The sequence below is a fragment of the Enhydra lutris genome, unplaced genomic scaffold, assembly GCF_002288905.1.
Source record: "Enhydra lutris kenyoni isolate GAN:26980312 unplaced genomic scaffold, ASM228890v2 scaffoldscaffold12, whole genome shotgun sequence".
NCBI classification, from domain to species: domain Eukaryota; kingdom Metazoa; phylum Chordata; class Mammalia; order Carnivora; family Mustelidae; genus Enhydra; species Enhydra lutris.
The window spans coordinates 75,048,654-75,073,576 of record NW_019154096.1 but is presented as its reverse complement, the minus strand read 5'-3'; the positions used below and the strand labels follow the sequence as shown (position 1 = coordinate 75,073,576).

General features: G+C 49.9%; 1 protein-coding gene across 1 annotated transcript in view; it reads left to right on the top strand.

The window, feature by feature from the left end:
- The window catches only part of LOC111145085 (ADAM metallopeptidase domain 12), a 319,525-nt gene that overhangs the window by 205,344 nt on the left and 89,258 nt on the right, over positions 1-24,923 (top strand). The window contains exon 5 of the mRNA XM_022499714.1: positions 14,108-14,184. Within this exon, the coding sequence (XP_022355422.1) occupies positions 14,108-14,184 (77 nt within the window). The remainder of the gene's footprint in view (positions 1-14,107; positions 14,185-24,923) is intronic.

Here is a 24,923-nt window from a genome sequence, read left to right as displayed (position 1 = left end):
AAATGGAACACAAGGGGCAAGGGTGGGACATCAGAGGCCACAGTAAGCAGAATAATCACATGTGAGTAGATCTAAGCAAGCTATTTAGGTTAAAAATTGCAACAATAGTGACTAAATTTGGATGTTTTAAGACAAGATGAGCAAATAGATTTAAAACAATTTAAGAATTTGTATTGTACTTGAAAATAATACAGATCCATGTTCACTTTAGATTTTGATAACTTGCAAATTTAAGTATGACCCTTAAAAGAATGGAAAAGCAGAATGTTTAATCCCAAATAATCAATGATGAACAAAAATAATGTATCAGCTCAGTAGAGGGCAGGAAAGAAGCAAAAGGTTTTGAAAAGCAGAGTAAATATAAAACACAAAATAAGTACATAAAAATGAGCAAACATATTAATCTAATTATATGTAAATAGAATGAATCTGTTTGCTAAAATAAAAACAGATTATCTGCTTAGAACTTAAAATCCAGCCACATAATTTTTACAAGACTCACACTCAAAATACAAAATGGTCGTGAAAGGAATAGAAAATAAATAGTAGACAAATATTAACCTAAAGAAAGCTGCTGTTGTAGCATTAATATCTGATGGGCTAAATCCTAAGGCAAAAAAAAAAAAAAAGGCGTTATTATGGATAAAGGGGTTGATTACTTAATGATAAAAGGAACAATTCCAAAGAATGGTAAAATAACTGAATAACTGTGAACCTATGTGTACTAATAAATAGCCTCAAAACCTGTGAAGCAGTAATCAAAAGAATTATAGTAAACTGACAAATCCATAACCAGAGAGGGAGAGTTAACCATACCTCTCTCAGAAAGGAAGATTTTGAAGGATGGGCTTAAATTAATGAAAAGGAAGACCCTCCCCCCAAAATTGAGAGAATCAAGCCAAAAGATGGCTCTTTGAAAATTTTAATAAAATTAATAAAACACAAATCTAATCAAGAAGAAAGAAGAATTCCCAAACAGTGGTATTGAGAACACCAAGACGGGCATAACTCTTGCCATACAGAGATTTTTGAGAATTACAGGAATGCTATCAACATTACTAACCATTTTCTTAAAAATGTAAATTCTTAATGCTATTCAAGGTGAAACAAAAATGTAAATATAACTATATAAAGAAAATAAATAAAAAATAAAGTTTTTAAAATCCACCCTCCCCCAAAAAAATCAGACCCAAATATTTTATCAGGTAACTTGCCAAACCTATAAAAAAAAAAAATAGTCCCTTTGAACTTTTTAAAAAATTTTTAAGGGAGAAGAGAGGAACTACAAAAGTCAGAAAAAGACCATCCACAATATGAATATTATATTATGAACATAGTTGCAAAAATCCTAAATAAATATTTACAGATCATATCCAGCACATATCTTGAAAACTACTTTGTGACCAAATGGGACTCATCTAAGGAATGCAAAGAGAGTTTGACATCTATGTATCTGATAATGTAATTTAATGTATTACTATATCTAGATGAAAAGTATTATTATAATTGATATTATTTCTTCAAATATAATCCATAATATATTTTATATATATTATAAGAACTCTTATGGTTGGGGAATATTTCTTATATCTATTTTCTATTCCCATAGAGCCTCACGCAGCACCTTGCACAGACCAGGCTTTCCAAAACATTCACACAGCCCCTGCAGTGCCTTGGTTGATGCCCCCAGAATCCATTCATCCATTTACCCATTCGCTCACTTATTAACCACCTTCTGTGTGCTGACAGTTAGGCTCTGGGGACATCGGTTGACTAAAACATATTTTTCAGCATATATATTCTACTCATAGAGTAGAGTGCTTTAAAAACTTGGAAATACTTATGTATTAATAAAATTGCTACCATAGGAGGTGTGTACAAAATACCATTGGAACATTATCAAGGCCGTGGTTCGTTTTAGCTCATTGGAGGCCGCTTCATTAAGAAAATGATATTTAAGTCTCTAAAAATGAGTACAGAAGAGAAAAGTTGGTATAAAACCCTTTGGTGCTAAAGAGTTTTGACTTGATCTTATAGAAAATTGGAAGCTCTAGAAGGTTTTCATGCAGGGGAATGGCATATTCAGTCCTGTACTTTAGAAAGGGTCTCTGATGGCAGAATGGAAGTGAGATTGGCAGAATCGCTGATAGACCAGAGGCGAGAAAATCTGTTAGGGATCTCAGGTAGCTGATGAAGGTTTTCCCCACAGAAGTGGCCTTGCAATGGATGGAACTGGCCAGAGTCAAGAAAACCTGAAGAGACAGAAGAGACAAGATAGTGGATGAGGGGGTTGTCACCAACATCAGGCCTTGTGTTGTCACTGGCACCATTAAGGAGCAGTTGTTGGTTTGGGAATGCAGAGGGGTCAGTGAGGACAGGTTTGTCCCCATTGAGTCTGTAATGGGACAGCCAAGTAAAGGTGTTCAGTCGGCAGCTGGGTATATGGATCTGGAGTCCAGGAGAAAGATGGGGGTCAAAAATGAAGATCTGAGAATCAACCTTGGACAGAAACATTGGTGCTGTCATTTCACACTTGACTCTCCAGTTTTTTCTCTTCTTTCCTCCTAGGATGCTCTCATTTAATGTATGTTTTATGGTGATCATGAAAGCTATCTTCACAGTTGTAAGTGCTGTTCCAAATAGAAACAGAAAAAAGAGCATCACAGTTACAGGAGGCTTCAGTCCTCCCCTTCCCTGTTGTACGTGGGGGTGAGTGGCTGTCCTCTAGCATGGACACAGCCAGAATGTGTAAGATATGCTCCCAAGGCTGTTCTACCAGATTCGTGGTTTTGGTTTCAACCCCCCTTACTAATTTTCCTTTTCTTAGGCAATTTTTGTCCTTTTTTCTCATGTGGGAAGACAAATATGATAAGAGAGAAGAGACAGAGTACTAAAGCAGCTGCTGGGTCTGTTAGGGTCTCGGACGGTGCAGGCTGTAGGCTACAGAGGTAGCCATCTTAGAGACGAAGCCAGAGGGAAGCATGCCAGGGTGTTAACAGTGGCCATCTCTGTGTGGGGAGGCTCTGGATTTTTCTATTTTCTGTGATTTTTGTGTGTATATGGTGAGTGGGAGGATTATGTTTTTCTTTCTTCTTGTTTCTCTGCAAGGTCAGCGTATAGACAGGTGAATGTCTACTCCGTCCTTCTACTCATCCCCCACTCCTCTGAATGGAGCAATCTTTTTTAGGGAGAAGAGAGCAGGAGTAAGCAGGCCCAACAACCCTAGTCCCTGCTTATTGGGGAGCGGGGAGATCCCATGCCTGGAAGGGCCATGAGTCGAGCCTTGGTGTCCTCCCTCAGTCAGTGGTGGCTGGGGCTTGCCCGCTCCCTCCATGGAGCATTCTCAGCAAAAGTGTCCTGCAGCCCCAGCCTCCCTGAGATGAGCCCCAAGGCTTGACTAGCAAGAACAGAGTGGTAGGGATAAAGGTTGGAAATTGCACATGCCTCAGTTCTAACCAGACCTAAGTGGTGGCCTTTAACAGAATATACCAGAAACCCCTTTTTCTGAATGTAATTAAGCTGAAGATGTGTTTTAATCTTCTTCTGACCCTGAATCTAGCTCCTGTAGGCAAAGCAGTTGGAGGGTAGGCTAACTGGCACCCCCAAGCCCCCAGAAACAGCAAGCACGTATTGCTCACACAATTAGAATGAGAACAACTTGTCCTGTAACCCAGCATCAACTTGGTCCCCTTCCTTTGCTTCCATTCTGAGCCTTCAGCCATGTTACTATGAAGACAAGGAGTGAAGAGTCTTCCCCATGAGAGAACCCGCAGCCCTAGACAGACTGTCCTTCCAGCAGAAACCCCTTGAGCAGAGTCCATGACCTCGTCTTGTCTTTCATGGTGAGGAGACAGACTCAGCCGTTGGGGTTTTGTTTTTATTGAATCAGGCTGGAGAACAAAAAAAGAAATGTGCTGACTCATCTTCTTATCCCCTGAAGTCAGCACACAATGAATTTTCCTAAATTTAAGATTATATAAAAATAAGAATGGCTTTTGGCTATAGTACCCTCTTTTTTAAAAAATTTCATCTCTCCACCATCAGTATAAGCTGGTTGACAGGCTGAGTAGTGGCTGATTTTAATTTTGGAATTAATCGCTTGTCTTTTATCTCTCTATTGTCCTGACAGGCTGAAATATTTGTGGTTTTATCCTTTGCTGGCCACATCTGAGGGAAGATTATCTTTTATATTGTTTCTTATAATAAGGCCTGTGGGAGACAGTGCACATGACATTTGTGCTACTCTCATCTCAGAAGACAACTCTAAGAGAGGCCAGCATAACCATCCAGAACGTCTCCCGAGTGTTGTTGGGGCTCCGGTGGGAAGGCCCCCATCTGCCGCCCATGTGCTGAGAACCGCCACTGTGCCAGGCCCTGTGGCCGCCACTTAGGGTACAGCAGGGGTTGAATATAGACGAGGGGCCCACATGGGGCCAGAAGGAGGAGACTGACATTTTTCCAAGAATCTCACACCTAGTCAACATCTGTGATAAGTGTGCTAAAGAGAAGGCTGAGGGGCCTAATCTGGTCTAGGGGATCATGGAGGTCTTCCTGGAAGAAGGAGTGTGTGAATTGAGATGGGAAGGTTGGGGAGGCAGGAACCAGCGGGTGGTGAGGGAGGGACAGTCCAGGCTGGGACTGAGCTTTGCTGGCAGGCCCAGAGCTATGTTTAAATTTGACAGGGGCCGGAATGTGGAGGCTTTGGAGGCCGTGGTGATACATTTGGTTGTCAGGGAGGAACACTGGGAAGGCATAAGAGGTCTCAACCCCGGGGGTGTCTGGACCAGTGTAGGCTTTGAAGGACCCGCCAGCGGCAGCACCAAGAGTAATCGGAGAAAGAGCAGGGATTTGGCAAGATCAGGCAGCTGGCTCTTCTGGAAAAGTCTAAAGCCCAGGGGAGAGGACATGGCTGCTGAGGTCAGGGCCATGGAGACGGAGAAGGGAGATGTCTGACCCTAGACGTGCGAGCCGTGCCCAGAAAGTTCCATTTGTTGTATGTGTTTCTCTTGGAAAGAAATTATGAAAACATTTGCTTGGTGGGTGCCAGTAGGAGACTAGTCAGTGTTAACCGTGGCTGGCCGTCAGATCGGTGTGAAATCCAGGATTCTGATCAGAAGTACTGTTTGGGTGACACCCCATCCATTTCCATGGCAAATCCTTCCTATCTAAAAGGAGTTGGGGGCACCTGTGGGGCTCAGTCAGTTAAGTGTCTGACTCTTGATTTCGACTCAGGTCAGGAACTCAGGGTTGTGGGGTTGAGGTCAGGGTCAGGCTCCATGCTCTCCACAGAGTGGACTTGAGATTCTCTCTTTCCCTCTTCCTCTGCCCCTACCCCCCAGCTCTCTCTTCCTTTCTTTAAAAAAAGGTGGGGGGGGGGGTCAAATCTCTGCACTTGGCTTGGACTAGACATGCCAGGGCAAGTGCATTAGGAAGTCAACCTTATTCCTCAATAGTTAGCATCAGAAACGTATGAAAAGGTGACTCTGGATATCGGAGGAAAGTCACAGGTCATTCATATCCCATAAATTTAGCAGGTGGGAGCAAGGCTCGTAATTAGCCTCCTAAGAAACCCTTTAAAACGGATTGAATTTCCCTGCCTTCACTGTGTTCTACACACATCCAACCTGTGTACTCTTCCCAGAAGACTGCCCTGTTTTTCCCCTGACTGAGGCACCCCCTGTAGCCCACAGAGACACTGCCCCACTGCACCTTCCCCCTCTTCCCCTTCCTTGTCCAAGGACCCATCTGAGGTTCTGGCAAGTCCCTAACTTCTGTCCAGCCAGAAGGCCTCACAGCCACTTGACCTCTTCTTCCCATTTCCAGTCTCATCTAGATTCAGTCCAGCCCCTACTCCTGCAGTCCTTCCAGAACATCTCTCTAGGTGTGCTGCTCCCTGTTGCCCTTAATCTGATTCTGATAAATCATCAATAGCTTCCTGAAACCCCCTCACTCAAACTCGGACTTCTTAGACCAGTCTGCACATTCCTCGGCGGTGCCACACCTCCCTGTTCATGTGTGGGTCACCCACGCATATGCTGGCCCCACGACAGGTGTGTGCTGAGTACCCGGTATGCCAGCTCGAATCAAGTCGGCATCAGCTATACGCAAGGCATGATGTAAAGTGCTTTTCAGATGTTTTGTTGTTTGATCCTCCCAACAAATCAATGTTTGCTATTTTTATACCTGGATAAGGAATCTAAGATAGAGTGTTAAATAACTAGAGCAAACCCACAGCTGATAAGATTCAAGCCCGTGTAGCCAGACTCTAGCATCAGAGCTCCTGGCCACTGTGATCCTGCCTCTGATCCACTTGGAACAGAACACGAAAGGGTCTCTGTTACACGTTCCTGGCTGGGGCATCTGTAGTTAGTGGAATTAGTCTAGAAAACTGTAACAAGCCGGATTAGGGAAGGGACTAGCATTCATCTGCAAGGAGGCACCCGGCATATGCTTCTGGGGGAGCACAGGGCGTGTTCTGCTCTCCTCAGTCCTGGAGCATAGGAGAGGAAGCCTGACCAGCCCTCTGGGAATTTGCTAAGCACATTGCTCTGGAACCCAACTGAGTGCAGATCAGTAACGGTCCCAGGCTTTGTGGCAGTCTACAGAAGGGAGCAGGACACAGCCCCTGTCCTCAGGGAGCATGCAGTCCGACCACAGATGACACAATGCGCCCATGGTAAGGAGACTTTAGGAGCCACACCATGGAAGCACCAAACCTGGGTAGAATCTGGAATGAGTCCTCAGAGGAGCGCAGGTCTGGGTGACTTCCCTTTTCCAAAGTTGTTGGGAAGGGATGGCTCCGAGTGACTCCTTCTGTCTAGAGGCAGGATCACAAGCCAGGGAGGCAGATGGCCCAGGTTCAAATCCCAGCCGAAGCACTTAACCAGCCGTGAATGTGAACATGAAACAGACATTTGAAGCTGACACACAGTGAGGCCTTTAGAAAAGTGAGCCAGCTGTGGCCACTGCCTACAGCAGTTCACAGCCGCCCTGGACCGTCCTAGCTTTGGAAGTCCCCTCCTCTCAGGATGGCAGGATGAGAAAGTGGGCCACGGTCAGGAAAATGGGTGATGCGCTGTGCTGCGTCGTGTTCTTAACACGCGTGTGTCCTGGTGAGACGGTAACTGACCTGTCTGCTCTTCCGACCTGACTCCCCTCAGGCCCCTCCTGCTCGTGTTCACAGCCCTGCAGAGCCCCAGCCAGCATGCGAGCGGATTTGGAGCTGGGAGTTAGGAACCCACATGGGAGTGTGAGAAAATCAGCCCCCTTCTCTCCAGTGTGTCCATTGCTCTCACACACTCACTCATTCAGCAAAAGCACATGGAGCTAGGGTTTAGCAGAGAGGAAAGTTACGTTGATGGCACAGTGGGTTTTAAAGTGTGTATTTTCATGCTCGTGATCTATGGCAGTGCCTTTCCCATCACAGACTGCTCCCCTGTGTGATGTTTCTTTGATCCCTAATGCCCTGGACAGTCAGGGTCACTCCCATTTCACAGATGAAAACCTGAGACCCTACGTCTCAAAGTCCAAGATTTCCGACGCGGGAGCCATGGAGCGCTCTCACTCCTGCAGACATCCTGTGTCCAGGCCCAGTGTGCTGGGAGGTCCCCAGGAACGTGAACATGATTTCTTAAGCATGTGTTGCCTGATGTAAAATTCCAGCACGACAAAATAATGCGAATGGCCCCTGAGGCTCGTCCTTCACAGTCGTTTAAGCAGACATGGTTCTCGTTAGAGCTGAGAGCGGAGATAGCCCTGGGAGTGTGGGCGTGGTGGCGTGTTTCTCAGCCATCCCGTCCCACACACTCTCAAGGCTAAGCGTAGTGTAGCTCAGCCAGAGCAGCACGCGGGGCTGCAAAATCACTTTTCCCTTGGCTCGGATGCACCGTCACCGTGTTTCAGTCTCCAGCAAACCGTGCGGTGTGGGGGGCCCGATGGGCCGCGCAAGGGAGCTCGGTCTAGACCGCGGTCATGCTGGAATCTGCGTGTGGGCCGACAGCTCACAGGCGCAGGCAGGTGCACACGTGCACACAGATCCGCTCCCACACACGTGCACACGCTTCCATGTGGACCCACACGCACGCACTCACCCTTGTGTCCCTTCTCTCTGCAGGGGTCTCTGCCGGCTTGGGCATCACTTTCCCAGGGCTCCCTGAGCGGCCTTGCGATGGGCTCTGTGGTACTTGAGAAGGCATCCCGTCTAAGTGTGGGTTTTACATGATAGCGTTTGTTTAGGAAAAGAGACACCGGGGAGGCCACATGTTCGTAGCAGCAGGACCTGGGGATGGGGGAAGCCGTCTGGCCTGGAGTCGAGGCCCTAAATGTTAGTCCCTGCTAAATGTCAGCCCACTGACCAGCTCTATGGCCTTCGACAGTCGCTTGACCAGTCAGGGCCCCCGTTTCCATATCTGCTCGGGAACGGGGTTGCCTGAAAGAGGAGGGTTGGCCTCGGATGGCCTGAAGCTTCTCTCCAGCTAGAACACTGTGTGATTCAAATACTAAATCAGTTTGGCACGGTGCACGTGGTGTGGCTGGGCGTGGGGTGGGAGGAGCTACGAACCTCCCGAGGAGAAGCGGCGTTGAAAGTAATTTTCGTTCGGCCTATTCCCTAACAGACTTTGTCTGCTCCCAGTCCTTTTGAATCACAAGGTCAGGCCGGTTTTGTTAACAATTTAGCAGATAAAATTCCTTCCTTTCTAGTCCCCGGAGAGTTGGATAACAGAATTTGTATTTGACTTCCCATATGGCAGTCAGTGGAGGGCTCTTCTCGAGTTCAAGGGTTTTCATTCCATCTCCCTCTTCCCCACCATTACATTTGATTGATCGTATTAAACAGAAGGAAAATTTATTTTATTGGAGTGGGGAAATGCATTAGGTTAAGTAATAAGTATATAAAATACATGGTTAGAGGTTTTGTAAGGGAAAAGATGTAATTTTGTGGTTATGCATGTTTGGGACTGTTTTCTAGGTTATGTTTTGTTGGTAGAAATAGAATGCATTGGATCAGGAGGACAGGCAGAGTCGACAGGCTAACGGGACAGTGTCTTGTTCAGCAATGCCTTTGCAGACATGGGTGTGATAAAAAAGGGACAGTAGTTGACACTCTTGAGGCTGTGGAAGGGGATGCTTTGGGAACATTTGCAAGGAAAAGCGATGGGATCAGTAGCACGGTGCGCCCTGGGCACACGACCTCCCTCGGCATGATGGACGCCTGTTGCGTCTCTCACTGGTGTGGTCACCTCCCCATCCAACAGTCCGGGCATTTGCAAGTCCACAAGGCCTGGAGGACTCCTGCCTCTTAGCATCAGTCCATGGGAGGTGACCTGGCTCTCGGGTGTAGTGGCAAGCCCTCACCCAGAGACCCCAGAGCAGGCACTGCTCCCCTTGCCTCCACCACCAATGAAGGGGGAGAAACCTCCCAGAGAGCGGGAGGCTACTCTCTTCCCCTCCTCATAATCAAATTCACAACCAATTATGTGGCACATGGTGTGATGAGTATGTCTTTCTGAGTTTGAGTTTATCCATATGATTGTGTCCTAAAAATGAAATCACATTTGTGGAAGCATGCAGTGCCTCATACTGAAAAAATTAAAACTTCATGACATTTGAATTGTCCTGGAAAATCTGGAATTTGGAGTTCTAGTAGTTATGCTTGGTGATCTAAGAAGTTAAAGAGCAAGCGGTGGGCTTGTGGGCTGTTGGAGGATGAACCTCACGCAGTTTTAGCGCTAGGAAATGAGCTATGAATTCTGTTAATGACGGAGAGAGACGGGATGGCCTTGGGACCATGACAATGAGGATCCACCCCCGCCTCTGTTATCAGCACTCCTTCCGCCTAACTGGTGAACTGGAAATTAATTTTATACTAATTTGTTCTCGGCTCATGCTTTAATGAGCTTATATTTCTGGGTATTTAATTTGAAAGTACGTTTGATAAATAATCTATTAAGAAATAAATTGAGACTGAGAATAAATGAGTTTGAAATTTCAGAGGTCAGTAATTAAGATTTTTGTCACTATTTGGTTTTTCACTGTCTAACCAATACTCAGCTGCCAATGCCACATTTCATATTTCTCTAAAATGAGGCAAAATCTGTGATGCATGATGGATATGAGACAAAAACCATGATTCTGGGCTCTCTGGTCAGCCTAAACTGATTAGCTCCCACTCTTCTGCTTTCTGCGTCTGCTCCGTTCTGATGTGCTTGCTGGGCACCCAGGACTGAAATCCCCCACTGGGATCCCTCTGGTGCCCTGGGCCATTATGACCCAGTTATGTAGCCTCCTCGTAATTAGACACTTGTTATCACAACTCCCTTAAGTACACCGGTCCCCTTATCTAGAGAGGGGGACCATGGAGCCTTTCAAAGTAATTTCACATGGAAGCTAAAAAGGCAAGCTGGCAGCAAGGTCTGGACACCTGACATGGCAGTCTGGGCTTGTGTCCCCTGACACTGTCCTGATACATCCCTTCCTGAGCCTCATGCTCACTGAAGAGGTCAGCTTCCCGTGCCCTGCTCCTGCCATGGAATCTTCCAGCCAAGCAGAACTAACTCTCGTCTCTGAACTACCAGCCCCTCTCCCATTGCCTCCCATCTCTGCACATGCTTCCCCTCTGTGAGCGTCCCCTCTCTTGCCTTTGCCCCTCGACAACAAGCCACCCTACTCCCCGACATTGCCTGGGGGCCAAAAAAGAGCCACAAATTTCTCTTGTTTGCAGTCAGTATAATCAACAACATAAACCATCCAAGATAGGCTACTAAGTTTGGACAAACTATAAACTAACCCAATAAGATGGTCTGCTATGAGATAACTTAAAGAAAAAAAAAGTTTTCCTTTACATTAAAAATAACCATGTATAAGATGCTGTCTGTGGTATCAGCAGACCTACCCAAGACCTAGGAATAAGCCTAATGGAAAAATTTTTAATGGCAACATGAAAAAAATCCAAGGCTCAGCTGAAGGACATAAAAACAACATTTTTAATGGAAATATACCATGTACATGAATAGGAAAATAGATCTTGATGGATTATAACAATGGATTTTTACTTTTTTAAAGATTTTATTTATTTTATTTGAGAAAGAGAGAGAGAGAGGGAGCATGAGCAGGAGGGAGGGGCAGAGGAAGAAGCAAACTCCCCACCAAGCAAAGAGCCCAATGTGGGACTCGATCCCAGGACCCCAGGATCATCACCTGAACTGAAGGCAGACGCCTAACCGACTGAGTCACCCAGGTGCCCCTATTACAGTGGAATAGTAACCACATTCTTAATATAATTTCAGTGGATTATTACAAAGCTTAAAATTTGATTCCAAAATTCACCTGGAAGAGAAAATAGGCAACATTATCCTAGAAACATTTGAAGAAAAGAACAGAACCAAAGAACACCTGCCATCCACAAGTTTGCCAAGATAGCCCTTGAACAAAGAGCTCTGGGTCATGCTCCTCGGCACATGCCCACGAATGAAACCAGAATCCCGCTTCAAGCCACAGACAAAAACTCGTTCTGTGTAGACTGAAGATCTGAGTATAAGAGTTAAACTTGTGGAACTCCTAAGGAAAGCATGGGTGGAAATCTTGAGCGCCTTGAGATCATGGTTTCTTAGGTATAGCACCGCTGAAAACATAAGCAACCGAAGGGAGAAGTGGACCTCATCAAAGTGATCAACTTCTGTGCTTCGGAAGAGATGCTTAAGAAAATGAAAGGACAACCCGCAAAGTGGGGGAGAATATTTGCAAACCCTATACTACAGCACGTACCCAAGAGAACCAAAACTGCAGGGAGTTGCATACGGTTGTTCATGGCAGCACTATTCACAGTTGCTAGAAAGTGGAGACAACCCAAGTTCCCCTCGACTGATGAATGGATAAACAAAATTTGGCATTTCCAGGCCGTGTATTATTTATTCAGCAATAGAAAGGAATGACCCATCTAAAACCTGAATGAGCCTTGTAAGCATTATGCTGAAAGCAGCCAGACAGGAAGGGCCACGTTTTGTATGAATCCGCTGCCACAAAATGAATGAACAGGCAAATCCCTAGAGATAGGAAGTAGCCGAGCCGTTGCCAGGGGCTGAGGCAGGACGGGTGGGTCCGGGGAAGTGAGGGTTCCTGGGGACGAGGTTTCTCTTCAGAGCAATGAGAATGTTTTGCAATTAGACAGTGGTGACAGCTGTACAACATTCTGAACCTGCCAAGTGCATGCTTTTAAAAGGTGACTCCTGTGGTCTGTGAATTTAATCTTAGTCAAAACTGAGAACCTGTTCTGTCTGCCATCCAAATGTGGGATGGAACAAGAGAAACTAAACAGTGCGGCGCTCTTGGCACGGAGATGGACAAATGGAGGTTGGTCTCACGTGGGACAGCTCATGGAGGAGAACAGCAGAGCCGTGAGCACCCTGTAGGTGACACATAGCACCCCCGATCACCAGGAAAGGGAATATGGTGGCAGAGGACAACCAGGTCTCAGTTTGCGGTGGACGGATTCTAACCTCACCCCTCAAAGAATAAGTTCCAGGTAGATTAAAGAGCTAAGTGTAAGACTATGGAAATAGAAGAAAATAAAGAAGGACGTCCACGTAACCTTGAAGAAAGCCACTCTGAGCGGTGCATGACATTCATAAAGAGAAAGATGGAAAATTTGACTTTATAAGAATGGGAAACTGTACAACCAAAGATACCATAAGTAAATTAAAAAAAATCACTTCTCACATAGTAGGTATACCCTGAATTTTTGAAGAACTTCTAGAATTGCTAAGAAAAGTCAAAATAACCAGTGTCCAGCACTCTCCTCTCCCTCCTTCAGTTGCCTTTCAGGTGGTCCCAGAAGTCTGTCCTCTACTGAGGGACAGATAAACTTGACCCCTTTATTGGGGGTTATTGGATGTCACTGGCCATTCAATCCCATCCAGTCCTCTTTCTTTCTTTCTTTCTTTTTTTTTTTTTAAGATTATTTATTTGTCAGAGAGAGAGAGAGAGCACACAAGCCGGGGGAGCGGCAGGCAGGGGGAGAACCTGGCTCTTCACTGAGCAAGGAGCCTGACGCGGGACTCAATCCCAGGACTCTGGGATCATGATCTGGGCCAAAGGCAGACACTGAGCCGACTGAGCCAGCCAGGTGTCCCAAGCCAGTCCTCCTTCTTAGCAAAGTCAGAGTGGTCTTGGGATCTTATTTTTGTTGAGCAGAACAGCTGGGCACCAAGCTCTGCCCCGGGAAAAGTGAATTCACCGGCACCGAGTGAGTAAAGGGGCCATGTGCTGGGGGGGACACCGCAGGGATGGGCTGAAGCTTGATGCCACTGGCCCTGTTCCTTCCATGCCGCCTCTGCTGCCGGACCACGTGGCTGGCATGCAGAGGCCACGAATGAGGCGAGTGGAACCCGCTTAGCATTTCTTGCCTGTCAGCCGCTTCGTGGGGGCTACCCCATAACTCTGTTACGTGGATTCTGGACAGATCTCTGTCTCGGGAAGGGAAGGTCTGTGCCGTGGTTTCTTGTTGCACTGGGTGACCTTATTCAAGAAATGGAATTCTGCAGGCATCACGCGGGGACTTCTGTCGTAGACCGAGAAGACCTTCCTATTTTTCTTTTCCTGCTAAGAGAGATCGTGAGCTCCCGACTGGGCAATTCAGGGCGGTCCCCTCCAGCTGCCGTCTCATCTGCTGTTCTGTTTCCAGAAGCCATTGATTTAGGCCTCATTCTGTTCCATTTCACAATGTGCTTAAACACGCCGCGCGGGTCGCATCTCGTTACAAAAGACAGCTTGCGGGAGGGTAAGGTGGTGCTGTCCACGGGGTCTGTTCTGCTGCTGGGTTTGGGGAAACCCTCAGCATCAGAGCTTTCCTAAAGGGTGTCAGAGAGACAAGAGTGGGACCGGGACGCTTCTTAACACCGCATTGATCATCTCTAAGTAAATCAGACCTTCCTGCCAGAGGTCCTGGCCGGGTCACGCCGGACTTGGCATTAAATATTAAGACCGCCGGGTCAATATTTTATGCCAAGAGGGAATCCCGTAGCTGAAAGCAGAAGAAGTGGATCGGAGGCGGTTGCCTTATTGTGAGCAGGCAAGAAGTTATGTGACTGAACCGACTTTCTCCTCTTTATAGGGTCACTGCTACTACCACGGACATGTGCAAGGACACTCTGGTTCCACCGCCAGCTTCAGCACTTGCTCTGGCCTCAGGTAAGTGACCCTGACGCGGCCGGCTCCGGACCCGAGCATGACTGCCACCTCCTTCTTCCCCCCATTCGCTCTCAAGGATCAAGAGTAAATGGTAGGGCCTGAGCCTCCCTCCGGTGAGACAGAGAAGCCCCGCCAGACACCTCGAAGGAGCACAGCGTGCCCGGGATCTTAGCTTCTCTGCCCCAGCAGCCCCTTCTAGAAGGTTCTCAGGCCTGGTGGGTTGAGAGCCACGGATGGGGCTGAGTTTCTACATCCGAGGATTTTGTGACGATCTTTCGCTTATGTGGCTCTTGTGCTTAATAATCCTGGCGTTAAAAGGTAGGAGCTCGGGTCCTAGCATTCAGGTTGTCGCTCAGGAGACATGCAGAGGCCTCCCCTCCCAGGAGGCGAAACAGAGCACCCAGCCGAGCAGAGAGCGGGGAGAGTTGAATCCAGGCGTGGCTTGTAGGGGCTTTTGCGATGAGGCTGCACACGTGTCAGGAAACAGCTCCCTTCCGTGGCTGGACGAGCCAACCCCCACGGCTCGTCCTTCCAGATCACACTCGTTGGCCACCAGCTGGCTCTCCCGCGCCCCCCACGAGCCGCCTCAGCCTTTTTGCTGGATCCATTCACTGGGTTTGTGAACCAGCCGCCTGCATCCCCCGAGTCCCGCTTCGCTTGCGCCCCGGGCTCTGTGAGGAGAGGGACGAGGGCCTGGGAGGGTGCGCCAGCTTGAGTGAGACCAGGCCGCCCTCTGGGTCCCGGGAACGCCGCGTCTCTGAGAGTCCCATGTGGGACACTGTACACTCACGATACACGGCACCACACACTGACACAGTGTGCCACACACGCTACCACACAGAGACATCACACACACGCTACAACATGCACAGCACAAACAGCACACGCACCACACACACAATATACTCCATGTGACATACCACACACAACACACAATGTACCATGCATCACACACACACTACAACATACCCAGCACAAACACCACAGACGCAATAAACCACAAGTGACATACCACATACGACGTACAGAATACACCAGACGTGACACACAATGTACCACACACGACATATCACACACACATACTATACCACGCATCTCACACACACAACATCCGTAGCCCAAATACCACACACACACAATATACCAGAAGTGACATACCACACACACACACACACACACACACACACAGGTCGGTCAAGCCCTGCGAGTGTGAGGGGAGTGACAGCTGCCCGGCCTCCTCAGGGTGTGAACGGCTGTGGACGAAGCCGGACGCTCACCGAACGCTGACAGGAAACGGACTCTCAGATTCACGCTGACACGCGGCAGGCGTTGAACCCGCGTCAGTTGATAAGGAATCCCCGTGGCCCGCACCTCATGGGCCGCCCGGGCTCTGTGGGTCACTCCCCAGGGGCACGCGGCCCCGAGCGCGCCTGCTGGGAGCCCCTCCCTGTGTGCGGCCGGCGCCCGGGGACAAGGCTCTTCTGTCAGACCCTCGGCCCCGCTTCTCGCGCTCGTTTCCCTTCTGTGGGCCCCTCTGTCTTCACTTGCGTGTCAGGGGCCCGGAGCAGAGCCGTCCCTCAGCCGTGCCCCCCAGAGCCAGCTCCTTCCACCGCACCGTTGTCTCCGGCCCATCCCGTCCCTGCCCCCGGGGGACGTGCCTCCTCCCAGCTGCCGCCGCCCCTCGCGGCCCGGTCGCCTGCACGATGTACGGGTGGCAGGAGAGGACATCCTGTCTCGCTCCGCGATCTGCTTTTGTCTCCAGCGTTGTCTTGACACGCTTCCTCCTCGGCTCTCGTGGGGCTGGCTCCTTCCTTTGACAGACGTGCTTGAATTCGCCGCGTCTTGTCTCTTCCCACCCTCCATGGTGCCCCTTTAGGTGGTTTCCAGCCTCGCTCAATTACAGACTGTGCTGGCCGCGCGGGGTCCTCAGGAGGTCTCAGGGGGTCTGTGCCTCGGTGCACAGGGCCCGGGGAAACGGGGGCGGGAAGAGCAGGTGCTGTGTGGATGCCCCAACCTTTTACCAGCAACAGTTCTGCCACCTTCTTCTTCCAAGTGCTGTCCCAGCGCCCGCGCTGGCCGTCCGAGCTGAGAGTCTCCCTCCTCACATCCTTCCCAATCCCAGACATCTGGTTTAAAAAATGTACAAAAAGCTAACCTTTCCCTGTTCACGCTCCTTCCACTCCTCTCATGTGGAACCTGGCAGCAGCGTGGGGATCCCCCTCCCACTTGCCTCCTCGTCCTGGGCACCAGGCCTGGGCAAAGCCCCATGCATGTGTGTTTCTCTATTTTTATAAAAATAGAGTCACATCATACTCTTCACTCTACCCTGATTCTTCTGTCTCTGCGAGTCAGGAGACAGAGACTTAAATCTCTGTTTGGTTCCCTCCCTTGAGTGTGTACACACACGTGTTTCTGCACACTGTTGCTCTCATGAAACGTCGATATCCCATTTAGAGGACACTATTGAACTTTGAAACGTCTGCTAATCTGGTATGTGAGCAGAGTGATCTTGTTGCTGATGGGTTTGCTGCTCTCCTATTGCTAATGGTTCCTTCGGCAAACATTCCTTGAGCACTTCCTCGTGCCACACTGAAGGAGGTGGGGCAAGCCGTGCAGATGTCTGCAGGAAGCACATTCCTGGCAGAGGGAACAGCATGTGCTAAGTCCCTGACACAGGAAAATGCCCGGGGTTGGCAGAGCAACAAGGTGGCCGGTGTGGCTGCGACAGAGCAGGCAGAGGAGGCAGGGGAAGCTGCGGTCAAGGAGAAGGAGAAGGGCCTTGGCCTCTCCCTTCTCTATGACAGGGTCACGGGAACTTTGCGCTGAGGTCTCACTTGACATTGACAAGGTCACTCTGGCTGCTGGGCTGGAATTGGATGGTACGGGGAGCAGGCGGAGGCGCAGAGCTCAGCAAGACACCTTCCCAAGAATCCTGCCGGGTTACCGGAGCCTGGGCAGAGGGGGCACTTGCGGACAAGCAAGAGTCCAGAAACTTCTTCAAGGGTTTAGAGATTCTGGTGCCCCTGACACCTGCATAAGCTTCTGACCATTGCCTTCTCCACCGCAAGTGCTCTGTGTCTGAAACTCACTCCGCCAGGGTAGTGAGGGGCACAAATACACGAAGGGGCCAAGCTCCTGCCGCTGAGTGAGGGGTTACTGAGGAAGCCGTGGGAAAGCCCCTCAAGGGGCAGGGCCTCCCAGACATGTGCAGGCCCAGCAGGAGTGCTGGGTGCTCGGTGGAGGAGGAGGTGGAGGAGGACACTGTTTGCAAGTAACGATATGCACAGAGAGGACATCAGCTCCCCGTGGACTGAGGTGCACGAGGGAAGAACTTAGAAAGAGTCTTTTGTCTTTTCAAAAGGCTGTCAGGGGGCTGGAGGCAGCAGGGTCAGCCAGGCTCCAGCTGCAGGGAGGACGAAAGGGCAGGGGGAGGGGAGTCCGAGGATGGACATGAGTCCCAGGGGCACAGTGGGAAGGTGAGGGGGCCAAGGGAGGAGTGAGAATGGGGTCAGAGGATTAAAGGGCTGTGTGGAGACAGGGCCCCATCTTGATGGAAAAGCCAGAGCTCAGGCTCCTTGGGGAGACAGAAGCGAACAGAGATGAAGGACAGGATGGGGTCAGACCTGATTGCATCTGGGACGGAGGGGTGTGACCAGTTCAAGATGGATGATCTGGAGCCAACAGTAGATGTTTGCACCCTAGACCACAACAGCCCTAGCAGTGAACAAGCTGTGTGACAGTGAACAAGTCGCCAGACCTCTCTGAGCCCCAGTTTCCTTGTGTTAAAATAGAATGAAGTCTCCAGCTAAAGTGGTGGTTTTGAAAATTAATCCTGTGACCTATAGGAAAGCCAGTCCTGTGCCTGACTTGGAGCAAGCCGCCAAAGGAAGAACCAAACCATCAGACTCTTGAGACTGTCTCGTGTTCTTTGATTCTGTGGCTGGACCACTCGGGAGGTGTGTTCATGCAGTACTTCTGCGCTAATTCATGCAGAGCGGTACTCCTCCTAGGGGAAACATGGCGGACACCCACAAGACCATGGTGGCAAAGATCACACATGGAAATCACAGTCACCCTACCCTGTGTGGTATCCAACATGCTTCAAAGTAGAGAGTTTCTAATACATACCTGGAAAAGGAAAATCCACAAGTCCACACTTTACTGTTGCTCCTCTTCAGAGCCTAAAAGATGGACCTGTTTGTTCAAAGGCCATTTATTGAGGGCTGGGTATTTCCAGCCTTCAAGTTAACATAAATGTCAAAGTGTGTAAGAACAGAAAAGCTAATCCGAACTGGCAAAAAAAAGCAAACAAAACTTGAAGGTAGACTCCTCCTACTTAAAAGACCAGAGGTGGCTTCAGGCATGGCTGGATACAGGGTCTAACTAATGCTGTCAGAGTCCATTCTCTCTCCACTCTGGCCTCCACTTTCTTCTGTGTTGGTTTTATTTTCGTATATGGCTTTTTGTGTGTGTGTGTGTGTGTGTGTGTGTGTGTGTGTGTGTGTGGTCACAGGGGGGGTTGCAGGCAGCCCTAGGCTTACATCCTCAGAGATCAAGTAGAAGTATGAGGACCCCTCTTTCAAGTTCAGCAGAGTTCCCCTAAAATACCTCTGATTGGCCCTTACTGGGTCATTGGTCCATCCCTGAAACAATCACAGTGGCCAGTGGTGGGTGTGATGCTCTGGTTTAACTCCCTGGGTCAGGCTGGGGGTGAACCACACCCAACCCCAAGGATGGGGGTGGGGAGAGTGAGTTCTCCAAGGAAAACCAGGGGGCTTTTGCCAGAGAAAGGGCAAATGAGGGCCAAGACAGTAAGCAACAAACAGGCATCTTCCAACAATGGCTTCTACACATCTGTGAAGAAGTTTTAGACCATCGAAACTGAGAACAGGCATTAACAGAGGCATCGGGATTGGTCTGGTAATTTTCAGGTGATTTTCATAGGCATTTCAAACTCTTGATAGGTAAAGACAAAGGGGTCTCTCCAAGGTATTCCATTTACAAACCAGTGATATTAATTAATTAGTTTTAAAAAATGAAGAGGAAGGGGGCACCTGGGTGGCTCAGTCAGTTAAGCGTCTGACTCTTGGTTTTGGCTCAGGTCATAATCCCAGGGTCGTGGGATCAAGCCTCGTGTCAGGCTCTGAGCTCAGCTGCCGTCTGCTTGAGATTCTCTCTCCCTCTTCCTCTGCCCCTCCTGCTTGTCCTCTCCTTTCTCTCAAACGAATAAATAAATCTTTAAAAAATAGAAAACGAAGAGGAACAATTGGATAGTGTATTCCCAGAATAATATTCGAATAGGATAAACCTGCCTTCTGTGCTTGGCCATGTCCCTCGGTCACAACACCCACCCTTCCACCAGGGCTGCCCACCAAAGGCGCAGACACCTGTCCTCCCACACGGAGAGGCCAGCCTCTCTGTCTGGTTTGAGGAGCATCTGCTTCTCAGCCTCTACCTCTCGTCTCCAGCACCTGGACGATGTTCTGTCCAGGGTACGTCGCACAGACCATAATCGGGCAGAGAGGAATGCTGTGAAGTTACTCGTGGCTGGGGTTTCAGGAAAAGTCAGAAGAGCACGTGCTGCATGTCGTCTGGTGTCCACCATCAAGATGGGTAGGGACGATGATGGGAGATCCCGAGGAGGGTGGCGCTCCTGAGAATTCGGACTTACCAGCTCTTTGTGCTGTTGTGACAAAAGCAGCAGACTGTGCATCCATGGAGAAATTCTGGAGTTAAGGAGTCAACGTTGTGACCTTGCAAGCAGAGAATCAGACCAGAGAAAAAGCTCTGCTGGACCAAATACCCACCGGAAGAAGAATCGATTGAGCCTGGAGATAAAGGGGAGAGTCAGCCCTCATGGCACCAGCCCGGCAGATTTAGAAAAGAATAAATAGGCATTAAAAATTCTGTTCAGTATGGTGTGACCCAAAAGCATACTCAGATCTAGGAATGTGGGGGGAAACCCAAATGTCCTAGGGGACACATTCATTAGAGCCCGTCAGATTACAGCTTTGCAGAGAAAGAGCAGGGAAGGAACGTCCTGCACGGCTTCAGAAAGGCTGGTTCACATGTGGCAGCTAGGAAAGACTCGGCCCTGGAAGAAAGGAGAGAGGAAGGAAGCAAGCAAGTCCGCCTTCTTCATTTGAAGCTTGAGGGGGGAAGATAAGGAGAGAGAAAAGCATAAAGGTCCCAGCAGAAAGCAGGATTAACGAGGGAACAGCTCTTTACCAGAGGGGATGATGGAGTGCAATGTGGAAAACGGGTCGTAAAAATGAATGCGGCCGTCGAGTCTGTTCTTACTTTGAAAGGACTCCAGGTCAAAGGCAAAGTTCAGGTGTAAGTTAATTTTCTGCTTTTTCACACATCTCCCCGGAATGCTCAGTCCTCATCAGCCTGTGTGTCCCCGGAATGCTCAGTCCTCATCAGCACGTTTCCAGTGCAAAGACGCATGGTTCTGCTTTGACATTCTGGACTCCCGTTTGCTGTCCCTGCTTCCTGCCTCACACGCCCCTTACCCGTAAGCCCCTAACCCAAGCACCCCACGGGCATCAGGGACTCCCCCACACCGCACTGCACAGGGACCCAGCTGGGGACAGAAGTCTGCTCCCTCCCTAGAGGTGCCACCCTGGTTCTGTCATAGGACAGACGTGTGGCCCTGGCACGCTCCTGCTGCAGCATCAGAACAGCATGTCCCCATGTCCTGATTTTATTCACAAATGCCACCTTCTCCTCCCCATCCGGCTCTGGCTGGAGCATGAGGAGTTCCTTGAGGGAAGACGCTGTCTCTCCCCATTTCTTCTCATTGTCTTGCTGCACCCTCTCAGCTCCTGCTAGTGTCTGGCCCAAGGAGTCTTGGAATCTCCCACTTCTGGGATGAGCCATGTGTTTTCCCATCCCCGGCAGGCTCAGTGGTTGAAAGGAGGCAGAATTTCTGAAGGAAATTTGGTGGTTTAACAGACTGAAGCCCACCATTCCCTCCATAGATGAGGACACTGGTATCTTGGGTTGTAAACCAGGACGGGTTGTAATACCGATTTCACTCTTAAATGGGTTGAAGCTGCTTGAGCACAAAGCGTGCATGCACTCCCACTCACACCTTGTGCCTGCGCTTTCTGTCCTGGCGTGCAGGCACACTTACACTGTCGTTCACCGTCGTCCCGTGGCTGGCATACTCACACTTGTGGACCTACACACGCATACTAACACTCTCTCGGATGCATGTACACACACGTGCACACACACGTGTCCCCTGGGGTAGTGGTGACACATGGTGGGGGCCAGACTTTCATCCTTACGGTTTCTGCTTTCCTGAGGGTAAGGGCGGTGTTACTACCACCATGGCGAGAGCTCCTGACTGAGGCTCCGCCATCAGCGGGCTGGTCCCCACACCATGCGACGCTGTTCCAAGGCACAGATTCTGTCTCGAGAAAGAGGCATCTCCTGCATTTATGCAACTCTGGGTGTTCTCCTGTGACGCTCACCAGAGCCACGGGAAGGCACGGCTCTACCGCGAGGACCCCCCCCCCATTCCACTGTTTTCTAGCTGTTTCCAGAGCATTCCTCATGCATCTCCCCGTCTTTGTCCCTGCTGCCCTTCTGCCTGGGACATGCTTCTCTCTCTGCCTTCCATTTGGCTTTAAAAGCTTGAACAAATCAAATGACGTCTCCTGCATACAGCCCCGTCCCTGCCTCCCAAAGATTCTCCCCATGCAGATCAACCCTGCGTCATCTGCACTGTCACAGGCAGCCCTTTCCTGCCACGGAGCAGGTGATTTATAAACATCTCTTCACATCCCTGCGTTAAGGCTCCCATCCTTCCTCGCTCCGTTGGTAGCTGACTGGTATACCTTGCTGTACGCTCACACACTGTGTTGTAAGGACCTTCACGATGGGGAACGTTTCTGATACGTTGCTTGTAGTGCCTGGAGCTCTCAGCACTCACCTTCCATGTGAGAGACAGCACAAAATGTTTTCAGAAATTCAGTTGCATTCAAATATTCAGATGTAAGTCTCTTTGTTACCCCAGTAAGGACATACATTATTATGTTCCTTTAAACTGTATAATAAAAAAAGTTTGCTGCACCAAATTTTATATGATGAAATCAAATATAGCACAGAATGCAGGAATACCTCTTGTCCCATACTACTGAAAAATAGTCAATTTATTTTTCAAAGGTAGAACTAACCAGTGTTATGGTCCATGGAGTCAGAAATAACCATTATAATGAAAGTAGTCTTTTGCAATTTAAGGGAAAGGCAACCATTGTAAAAGAAAAAAAAAAGTTCTGCTTTTATACTGTATTATTATTTTATTATTTACAATTTAACAGACAAGTTGAATTGACCCATTTGAAAAAATCACCCAGAAATCTCCGCTGATAAAGTAAGAGGAGGAAAGAATCTAGGAGGAAGAGCAGACGGAGGGAGCAAGGCGGGCTGGAAACTGAGCCGCAGGCTTCTCGCAGGTCCCCACATCCAGCTCCATGGCTCACCGCCTTCCTGGCCCCTCCCGCCTTCACTCCAGGTCTCTCACCTGAATGGGTGTGGTTTTTTTTTATCAGATCTCACAGCTCAACCTAAATGGCCTGCCACCAAGTGGCCTAATGGGCCAGAAAGTCAGGCGCACAGAGCTGACCTTGCATTCCCTTTCCTGTCTGCCAGACTGTGAGTTCAGGGCAGGCGGGGCGCTGGGCTCAGCCTAGAACCTGGAAAGTTATAGGTGTTCAGGCAACCTCGGTGGAGAAAACATGCTCTCTCCAAGCCATTAAGTGGTCAGTGACAATCTTCACCAGTCCAAATTTTTTTTAAATTAATTCATTTATTTGAGAGAGAGAGAGAGAACGGGGAAGGAGCTGAAGGACAGAGACAAGTAGACTCTGTGCTGAGGGCAGAGCCAGATGTGGGGCTCGATCTCACGATCCTGAGATCATGACCTGAGCCGAAGTCAAGAGTCAGAAGCTTCACCGACAGGCACCCAGGCGTTCCTTGGCCAGTCCAAATTTTTAGAACATCTCTAAGGTCATATTAAGGAAGAAATTGGCTAGAGAGGAGGTAGAGTCAATTCGACCTTGAGCTCCGCACTGAGACCCTCTGCTCCCTCAGCTTCTAGGCTAGAACTTGGCCTATGCTACCTGCCCTCCAGCCCTCTGGCCGTACCTGCCACCTCTGGCCCAGCTTCTCCTTGTCCTGGCCTCCTCCTCTGGAGGAGACGTGCGTTCCGTGGTCCTATGGGAACATCGGTGGGAGCCAGTGCTGGGGTCACAGCTCATCTACGCTGTCTGCAGGTGTGCCCTGGTGTCCATCCTAAAGGTCGCCCCAGGTCAAGTGTCAGCGCTCCCCTGCCCCACTCTCCCTCAAAATGCCAAGGTGTCCAAATCTAAACTCCTCAGTCCCCAGATGGGCTCCCCTCCTACCTCTTTTCCACGGAAGTTCCAGCCCATCTCTGGCTCTGAAGCTTGGCCCGTGGTGACCTTTGATGACCCCTCTGGTGCTCCAGCCCCTGCAGACTTCCGTGTCACCCCCCCAGAACAACCCTTGCTCTGAGACTGTTTAACTGCCTCCCACCCGTGCTTCCTGCCTCCACCCTTCCCTTCACAGCCATCTTGCACATTCCAGAAGGTTGTGTTTCAGAAACACTGCCTGATGATAACAGAAGTCCTGCCACTGCCCCCGCACACGGAGCCACGGGGCTCCCTGCAGCCTGCGATCAGAGCCTCTCGCTCCCTCACACGCGTGTGCCGTCGTTCCCGCTCACACGCATGTGCAACCGCTCACGGGCCGGCTTCTCACATCCCGATCCCCCACCGGTCATGCCAGTCCTGGTGCCGGGCCGGGACCACCACTGCGAATGAGGAAGACCTCAGTGGGTGTGGAAAGCAGCCGGAGGCCATGTGGGCACCATGGAGCGAGAGCCGTGATGTGGGCGTGCACAGAACCAGAGACCCAAGCAAGGGACCGGGATGCCGGGCTGTCCTGAAGGTCGGCTGAGCGGAAGCTTGCATCGGCCTGGAAGGTCGATCCAGCCAGGGGGCTGCGGCAGGAACGGTGCGAGGCCGTTGGGTGGGAGCCCCGAGGAACAGAACATGGCCCTAGCCTGGAAGCAGCTGCATCCCACAGGCCAGAGGGCCGGGCACCCCCGGTTCCACAGAAGGAGCCTGCGGATCTGTAGAGACCCCCCGGGTGGGGGAGGGGAGAGGCCGAGGAAGGAGGGGACAGCAAGGGCAGAGCTCCGGCAGCCGGGAGTTGGAAGTGTGAGCAAGAGGCACCTTTAGTCTGCATGGAGGGTGTGGAACCGTGTGCAGTGAGGCCCCAGGGCAGCCAAGGCCAAAGCCAAGGTGAAGGATGGAGACAGAAGGAAGTCCAAATGCTGTGTCCCGCCTTCCTTCCACGGCCCCCACCAGCCATTCACCCACACCCTCGTGTGCGTGGGGTGTTTGCGCACCCTGAACTTTCTCCTCAGCTCGTGATCCTTCAAGGCCACTCACCTGGCCTTCATGCTCCCCACCCTCCAGATCCCCCATCCTCCAAAACTCCCCTCAGGGCCCCCCATTTTGCACAGGCGATGGATGATGCTCCCTCAGTCAGCACCGAGCTGACTGTCCAGCCCGTGGGCAGCCTTTGCATTCAGAACTCAGCCGTGCCCTCCTCAGAATGAGTCCTTGGTGCAGAGGAGAGAGGGCCCACCCTAGCGTGGCCATGGAGGAGGGAATGGCTCCGGGGCCCGGTCCACAGCTGGGCCG